This window comes from Mycteria americana, chromosome 3 (genome assembly GCF_035582795.1).
Source record: "Mycteria americana isolate JAX WOST 10 ecotype Jacksonville Zoo and Gardens chromosome 3, USCA_MyAme_1.0, whole genome shotgun sequence".
Classification (NCBI taxonomy): domain Eukaryota; kingdom Metazoa; phylum Chordata; class Aves; order Ciconiiformes; family Ciconiidae; genus Mycteria; species Mycteria americana.
The window spans coordinates 123,494,119-123,503,013 of NC_134367.1; the positions used below are offsets into that span (position 1 = coordinate 123,494,119).

Genomic DNA, 8,895 nt, shown 5'->3' on the forward strand with positions numbered 1-8,895 from the left:
TTTCTCTGTTAATTTATGTATCATACATATTTCTTGCTGATGTGGTTTCAGTTCATATGTACAAACAAACCAAAGTATGCCAATTGTTGCAGAATAAAATCGCTTTCTAGTAGTGCAGAGATAGAATTGATTGACAGCTGGAAGTTTGGTATCATTGAAGCCTGTTATCTGGAAACTTCTGCTAAAGTGCTGGCAATAACACTTCTGGCAGAAATACAGATTTCATTTGAATTTCAGTTTGAATTTGCTCAGTTCATTTTTGTCATTTCAAAGAATTCTTTCTGTAGTCTAGGAAGAGTCTAGGAAAGAAGTTAATGCAGAAGATTATTTCTAGAATTTCATCGCAGTGAAATTTGCCTGTTGTAATATTGCCTCGAAGTAGAGAGGTGGCTGGCTAGCTCACTGTTCCAGTGGTGCATTACATCAGTGCTACTGGCAGGCTCTTTTGGCTGTAGAAATCTGCAGTCAAGCTTTTTGATTAGTAATTCAATGGAAGAAAATATTTTTTTGGTATTTCACTTCTGTCCTAAATTTCTACTTTCCACACTACGTTAGTGCAACAAAATGCAGTTGAATTTTATCAATAAGCTCTATTGAGTGTTATCCCATTAACTGTGTGCATTCTAGCACATTGGATCTGTATTTCCTAGAAACAGTAGCTTTGGGTAAAGAATATGAGATACTTTGGACTGGGTTCTCAGAAAGCACTGACTACATACCCTCTGCTGTCAGACTTCTGAAAATCACTGCCTTTTTTGATACGGTATTTTCAACTCATTTAGATGGTCATACTAGAGAAGAAATTGTTTAAGTCCTTTATTACAAAGATCAAAAGTCATGGTTACCATTTACATACACAATTTACAAATTATTCACAAAAGGAATAACAGATATGCAAGAACTGACAGCTTACTTCAGCCCAAGTTGGGGATGGGACAGTGTATTTGTTTCCCTGCTTTATTTACTGAAAGAAAAGATATGTTTGTTTTTCGTTGTCTGTATGTGTTAAACACTGATCTAGTGTTTATGTAGCACCTTTAGTCATAACCATGCAAATGCTTACATGCTTATATTTATTTGAAAGTGCAATGCATGTATAAACATGCACTGGGATCTGTACTCTCTTCACACTGCTGAGTGTTTGTTGGTCAGAAATCCTGTTGATTTTCGTACAATACAGTGGTTAGGCTTGAAAAAGTTGATTTGTAGGATTTTACTGATTTGAGCAATGTGTCATTAAAATAAAAATGGAGATTACTATCAGAACTCTCACTCTAAGAACTAAATTAAGTATGGCTGCTATATCTTTCAAGAATACTATTATGATCTTAAGACAGATATTAACCATGTTGTTAGATGTCTTTGATACCACAACTGATTTATTGCTTTTCCTTCATTTAGGTTAGCACGTTTTATACCGTTGCCTAAAGCTATTTCAGAGACTGGGAAACTTAACAACAAAGAATTTTGAGAGATTTGGTAAATTAGCAAACTTTTCACAGAGTATCTTACAGCACTTAACAAAGGGGAGAATGAGTTTCCAAATCCCCTGGTATGAAAGCACAATATCAATAGTGTAGTAGCTGCCATTTAGCTAAACCTAAAAACACCCATAATTTGCATGTTTTGCTGTCCACTGGGATGACATGTATGACAAAATGCTTGAAGGAGCACACCGATTTAGGAGCAAACACAAATATAAATACAGACATTGCCAATGTGATGTTGCATCCAAATTCTAAGCAATAAAGCAAAACACTTCACAAAAGTTGTTACATCTAGTGGAACTGTTTAGTGGGCATAATCCAAATACTTATGACAGTATTATGATGGTATGACTTTCTACCCAGCAATCAAATACTCTTTACCATGAACTTTACAGTATTCTCAGGGTGACAGATAAAGAATGTTGCAGATGCCATAGTAAACTTAAAATACAGTAATAGGCAAAGATTTTAGTGGCACCACATGTATATACAATGTAGTTGTTGGAACCTTATGGAACAAAGCAATGTTACAGTATGCCTTTGTTAAGGCTTCTTGCTGGTTTAAAAAGGTAGATTTTTCTTTAGGGAGATTGTCCAGCAGTATTGGTTTCACATCTCTTCAGTGGAAGGTCTCTTTATTGATCCACATAAGACTGCGTGTTTCGTTTGGTTTGCATTCGTACTCAATACTACCAAAACTGTTTCCCCATTGGCAATGATCCCGTTTGTGGTAGTTGTAGAATTTGACTTGCCAGACTGTTTCAAAAACGCCAATGTCGTTAAACTGCGAGGAAGAGGGAATATCAGTGTTAGTGAGCTGATTATTTTGTTGGTTTCTCTCTATTAATGAGAAACAACACTCTTATGAAACTGCAGAATGTAAAACAGCTGATATAAGGGTCATTGTTCCTCAAGTCAATAAATCAAAGACATAGGTGATTTTGATTTATTTATAAAGCCTGCTCTAGCGGTCATAAAATCTTTTATGCTTAGGCATACATAAAACATGAAGGATCAGACTCTCCATGTACTGTCCTCTTGCTCTTATATCTGCGAAAGGCAAGAGAGTAAAAATGTTCAAGTTCCCAGATGGATAAATGTTACTAACAGCAAGAATCAAAGCTATAATCCTTCTTAAGATGACACAGCAGTAGCTGGCAGGAGGATCTCAAAGTGGGTTGTATATGCATATCATGTAGCAGTGATCTGTAGTGATACAGGCCATTGCTTCACCTTTATAGCATACCTAGAGGCTGCAGTTACGACTGGGAAGATTCCTTCTTTTCCTCAATCTGAAATATTTAATGTCCCTGTATTTTGTAGCCTTGTGTTTGCAGTGTCTTGATTGAGACATGCTGCTATTAGACTGCTTACTCCTTCCCTGGGATTCTGTTCTGCATTTTACATGAAACTTGAGTAAAAGAAGTTCTCCTTTGTGCATTTCTGTAATTGGTAGTTGTACTGTGATAGTGCAGCTTTTCAAACTTAGATATGAGTAATAGAGGCTAGGAAGGAGATAAGCAGCACGTGTTAGCAGATAAGTGTCTAATATAGTGAAGGGGTAGTGAGACATTGACTGCAAGTTGCCTGATTGTGCTTGCAACTTTGAACTGAATGAGACCATGGCTATACTAAGTTCTGCAAAATAAAATCTCTCACTTCTTTGAAGCCATTGCTCTATACCCTTGCAATATCAGAAAAACCATATGAATGAGGCTCAACAAGGGTAGATCATGACTTCAGTTATGGTGGTGATGTAAAATTTTAGTTCCTGTGCCTTGAGACCCTGCAGAGAATCCAAAGTGTGGATGTGAAGCCTATACATATTGTTGGTCCCAGTAGTATGGTTTGTTGATTGTGCTATTTTGTTAGAAGATAACTTGATAGTGGATTCAGTGCTATGGAATGACATTCTGTTCTTCAACATTTTTGCCTTTTAAATATTTCCATCACTCACTTTAATGACAGCTTCTTCACTTGACTATTTTCCATTCCCATCATGTGCCTGGGAGCTGACCTTTGATCATCTGCCTATTATAATCACATTTGCAAAGTCAGTATGAAAGCCCTTTTACTCAGTGATTCTTCCTGAGTAGCAAGCAGAGCCTTCTCTATCCAGTTTTCTCAGAAGGACATGTTTGGGGTTTTTTAAATTCAAGATGTGGTTTATAAGCTGCTACCGTGTAATGGACATTGCTTTAAACCTTCCCCCAGCCCCCTGTGGTAACCTAATTTAGCCTTGACAACAGCAGGAATTGCTGTGTGCTGTTAGTGGAAGGTTTTTATTTGGCTCCAGTTGCAAGTGTTACCTTAAAGGAGTAGCTGAAATATTTCTGCCACTTCCTTTGACAAAGAGAATCAGATTTACAGGCTATTTTATCTCTCCCAGCAACTAAAACCTTAATTACGGATTTTTTTATTAATCTTCTCTGATAATAATCCTGATACACTCATAATGCAAGATAGTAAAGGTTAAGCACATTGGATATTACTGTGCACAATCCACACAGAGAAATTGTCAGAGAGGAGCATCAGCCGCCTTCAGTCTGGAAACTGAGGAAGAAAAGGCATTTCTAATAGCGTTTGTAGAAGGTGATATGATACAAGAGCAGCATTTCATTTCATTAATGTATGGAGGATCTGAATTTCAACAAGATAAAGGAAGAAAACAAATTCTATCTTCTTCCAATGACCTAGTTTGCTGAGCTGCCCTGAGTAGTTTGACTGCTGTGGATTCCCAGGAGAAGGAAAGAATTAATTGCAGAGCTTTTCTACTACCATGTGCCTCCCCCCCAGCCCAGTACTTAGCAGATGCAGCAGCTCTGTGGTGTAATGAGCATTCTGCATCCTCAGAGCTCCCCTGAATTCCTGTGGCTCCTGCAGCTGAATCCTAGCTCCTCCACTGGGCCTGTATACAAACTTCCCCAGGGAGGAGGGATGGCCCTACTCTTTGTAGGTCAGGCTTAGAAGCCTATTTTCCTGTCTGCTGTTCTCTGTCATCCACTGCTATAGGTGTGAACAGTTATTTAATCACTCCCTCTGAATTTGCATGCTAGGGTGATTTGATGGCTATTTATTATGGGAATGAAGGTCTGGCTTCTTTATTCAATCTTAATCTAGTCTGACCAAGAATAAAATTAGATGCAAAGAGAGGTTTCTGGCTTAGTTTACACCATTTGCTAGTCAGTTCAGCAGTTTCTGGATAGTGTGCATACTTGAGCATTCAGGTAACAAATGCATCCTGAGATTCTGGAATTCAGAAGTGGGATTATTGTTTTACATGTATAAACTATGGCTGTAATAGGCAAGACATCTACCAGCCAGTTAAAGTAGGAGCACAAAGAATTATGTGTTTAAAGTTTTAAAGCAGGTGGGAAATAAATTCTTACAAACTTTCTGGCTTTTAGGCATTAAGTTGGCAGTATCAAGCCAGTTTTTAACTGCAGGACTGACCTCACGGTCTATTTCTAATGCGAGTTCAGATTTTATGCCTTAAATAGCGTCCTTATCTCCCTAGGATGCATCAGGATCCTGCCTGTTATAGAAGAGGAAGTGGAGACTGAAGTTCCTCATAGTTGAAGGAAATAGGAAAATTTAGAGCTGTAGGCAATAAGCCCAGTTTTGAAGATTCAGGAAGTAGGTATTAGAAGCAGTTTTCACACTGGGGTATCTGAGGCTGGTTCCCTAAATCTGTTATGGCTCTGTCTAGCTAAGCAGCTAAATGATGAGTTAAACATGTAAATCCCTGTTGAGTTGCCTGCATTTAATACTTAAAAGTATCAGTTGTGGACATCTAAGTGTGTACTGAAGAACCTATCTATCAAGATCAGATCCTAAAAGGGGTTGAGGACCTGCTTAATGCTTGAAAATCCTGTTAGCTTCATGGTTAATATCCCAGGATTTGATTTGTAAAAGCAACTGTTTGGACAAATATTGTGTCCACTCATTCTGATGCTGCAACAAAGCATCTCAGAGCTTGTACCTGAAAATCAGACCCTCCTGGCATTTCTTGGAATTACTTCACTTGTGATTTGACTTGCTCTTCTCCATAAGAAAAGTTAAACTTCCAGATCTTCAGAGTTCACATCAGTGCTACACTTAAGGGTAAAGGTGGCTATCAAAATAGGGATGCCTTAGTCAAAGCAGCTAGTTTTTTGGGATTGCTGCCCTTTCACCTCCTAGTATAAGGACATTGTGAAATATAACTGCAGTACTCAACAGTGGCATCCAGCAGCCCTGTTCTACTGGTTGAGAAGTCATACTGGGTGTTTGGTTTTCCTGGGTGTTAAAAGGAGGTGACTGTACAGAAAAGTGATTAACATGGACAAATACTTCAGGGTAGTCTTATTCAGCTCAGATTATGAAGTGGTAACTGTTAATGTAATGTGGGGGTCCAAAATTGTTAGGCATGCTGTAATTATTAGAAATGCCAAATGGAGATGTTACAGGTCTTATTCAGAAGGGGATTGCCATGCTAAATGATGATTCCAGAAACAAATGGTAAAGATAAAGATCAAGATGAAATCTTGCGTGCAGTGAGCAAATGTGAGAAAGCTGAAATCTGGTGGGCTTGGCAAGGTCCTAAACTTGTGTAAGTTGGAACAGACCCTTAAGGAGAGCTTCAGATGAAGATGGCTTACTGCCCCGTTTCCCCTTTTGGGTACAGGAAGCAGAGAATAAACATCAGGAATCCCTCACAACTGTGATCAGAAGAGGGGGAAAAAAAACCCCAAGCAACCAAACCAAAGCCAGAACAAAGCAAACGTCCCCTGCACCCCAAGCATACCACCCAAAGAGTGCTGTGGAAATCTGCCCGCTGCTCTTCCTGTCTTCTGTCAGCTCTGCTGCCTTACGGGCTTGAGCTTTTGTCATCTCACTTTGGGGCCGTGGCATATACTGATTCTGGCCCTTGGAGCTTCTCTTGAAGGTTGGGGTGAGGAGCCACTTGAGTGAGAACTTAGGTTTGTGGATGCAGAGATAATATGATAATGGAAAGCATATGGGGAAAGAAAGGGAGAAGACAGCCTTTGGGGGGGGGGGGGGGGGGGGGGAGTTCTCACACATGCTTTCAGCCTCTGGCAGGTCCTTGGGCATCCTGCAGGTGACAGGTGGAAGGGGAGAGTAGTCATCCCTTGTGCTTGGGGCCTGCTCTGCTCCAAAAAACCTGGCAGTGCTGGCAGGCAAAAAGGAGGGTCCCTGTATGCCAAGGGCTTGGGACTGGATTCCTAGCCAGAAACCTTGGTGGGAGTTGCCTGAAGTCTGTATATATGCCCTACAGAAAAGGTGAGAAGTTCAGCTCCTATTTTTCTCCTGCAGCACCCCAAAGGGCTATGCGAATCTCTAGAAATCCCCCTACTACTTCCTGGCTCTTGCTGCTCTCTTGGCTTCCGCTTGGGAAGCAAGGCTTGTGTTTCCAGCTACGCTCTGACCAGCAGTCTTACTGATGCAAAGCAGAGAGCTGAGTGCAGCAGCTGTGATCAGACTTTGCCCTGGAATATTTCACCTCCACAGCTCCCTCTCTGGGAGGCAACCCCCTGCTGCCCTCCCTTGTCTTCCCATGCCAGGCCTGGAGAATCCACATACCTGCATGTTGACCTGGATGGGCTGTCTCTCCCCGCTCTTGGTATGGGGCACCCCTTCTGTGTCGTAGATCCCTGTGTAAGAGGCCACTTGTGCATCCCTCGATTTCTCTTCCAGTGGGACATTGACGCCCCCGATGCCCATTGTCCTGCAAAGAGACAGGATCCAGCCTTTCAGCAGCCCTGCAGGTCCCCTTCCCTAGCAGCTTGGAGCCAGCATGTGGGCTGGCAGACTCTGCGCTGGGGGATGCTTCAGGGATTTCAGCAGACCTGCAGGTGCTGCTGATTCACTGGGGCTCCTGAAAAATGTCAGGGCTCTGCAGTCACCCAGGGAAGGTGTAGAAAGGAAAGGCAGGAGGCATCTTGAGTAGCTGGGGAGAGGTTAGCCGAATCCCTTCTCCAGGGCTGTCTCTCCACCCAGAGTTGGTTCCCCATCTGCATCCTCCCTGGTCCCAGTCTCTGCTTTGCCATGCTGCAGCGAGGCTTGGGCACGGTGCATTCCTGACATGCAGGGCTGGAGGGGCCTCTTCGCTCTGCCTCTAGGGCGAACCGCGGGGAAGGAGGGAGAAAAGGAGCTCTGGGCTTGAAAGAGCTCCGGGAGAAGGTGGGGAGGGAGAGGGAAGGAAGCGGCCTCATAACGCAGCCTCTCGCCCGAGCCAGCACTGGGAACAGCTGGCCAGGGACTTAGAAACGGGGCCACCAAAGCAAAAGGGTGGGGAGGGAGAAATCACGGAAACCCCGTGCTGTCAGCCTGCCAGGAAAAAATATTAAACTTCTAAAAATAAAGCAGCGGGGAAGGGAGGGCCGGGGGAGCTGCCCGGAGCAGGGAGGCTGCACTTACGTGGCCTGGACGGTGCCGGGCCGGAGGGCCACCTCGATCTTGTACTTGGCCCCGGTCAGCAGCTTGATGGTGCGGTTCTGGCCGAAGCGTTGCCCGTCCACCTTGAAATACACCGCCCCGTCGTTGGGCTGGATTTTGAGGGAGACGCTGATTTTCACGAGGCCGGGAATGTCGCCCATCGCTTATGGCCGGGGGGGGGCTGCGGGCTCTGCGCTCGTCTCGCCCCCTCCGCGGAAGGCGGCTGGCCGGGAGAGGAGAGCGAGGCTGCGAGGGAGAGAGAGGAGGAGGAAGAGGAGGGGCTGCCGGATCCCAGCCAGCCCAGCCCTTCCCAAAAGCGGCGGATGATATATTTGGTTTTTTCCCTCCCCCTAATCGCGGCGCAGCATCTGGGCGGCGGATGCCGCCCCCCCCGCCCCGCCCCATCTCCCGGGTTGGGGGACATTTGCAGCTGCTCAGCTTGCAGCCGGTTTCCAGGGAGTTAATCCGCCCCCCCCCCCCTCCCCCCGATTACTGCAGCCTTAATCCCGCCGTTCGTCCCGGAGGGAGCACGGGGGGCCCGGGCCCGGGCCGGGCGGGCGCCGCCGCCGTTCAGCACCACGGGCGCGGACAGCGGCGCGGGCGGGGAGCGCCCCGCAGGGCTCCTCCGCCGGCGGGCAGCGCGCAGTGGGGTCTCGGCGGAGGGGACCCCCCCGCCCCCCCCCCAAATCACACTGCTGGTCCCCTCACCGCGGGGAGCCGTCTCCCGCGGGCTGATCGAGCCCTCTGGGGTGGGCTGAAGCATCTGCGTAGCGGCACGCAGGAGCCAGAGCTGCCTGAGAAGGAGGGGAGGGCGGAGAGCGAAGGGGTGGTTTTGTGGCTCTTCCCTCTCCCCGTGCGGCAAAAGGTTTTTGTGAGCCACCGTGCCTAGAGCGAGGGTCAGTTTCTTGCTCCCTGAAGTCAACATCAATATTTGGGTCAGGGTTTCTGTTGGGATTTTTTAAATCACTTT

At 45.1% G+C, this 8,895-nt stretch overlaps 1 protein-coding gene across 1 annotated transcript; it reads right to left on the minus strand.

Moving 5' to 3' along the window:
- Positions 1-792: 792 nt before the first annotated feature.
- CNRIP1 (cannabinoid receptor interacting protein 1) lies at positions 793-8,236 on the minus strand. Its single transcript, XM_075496870.1, has 3 exons — positions 7,908-8,236; positions 7,071-7,215; positions 793-2,271 (listed from the first exon to the last, which is right to left on the minus strand). The coding sequence occupies exons 1-3, from the start codon at positions 8,084-8,086 to the stop codon at positions 2,107-2,109; spliced, it is 489 nt and encodes a 162-aa protein (XP_075352985.1). The 5' UTR covers positions 8,087-8,236; the 3' UTR covers positions 793-2,106.
- Positions 8,237-8,895: the final 659 nt, after the last annotated feature.

What these genes read in the sequence shown, in the direction of transcription:
- CNRIP1 (XM_075496870.1), bottom strand. Translation starts at nt 8,086, where the DNA reads ATGGGCGACATTCCCGGCCTCGTGAAAATCAGCGTCTCCCTCAAAATC. An exon ending in CCCGGCACCGTCCAGGCCAC is followed by an intron (nt 7,216 to 7,907) that starts GTAAGTGCAGCC and finishes GTCTCTTTGCAG; the next exon opens with GACAATGGGCATCGGGGGCG. An exon ending in CCATCCAGGTCAACATGCAG is followed by an intron (nt 2,272 to 7,070) that starts GTATGTGGATTC and finishes TCTTCCTCGCAG; the next exon opens with TTTAACGACATTGGCGTTTT.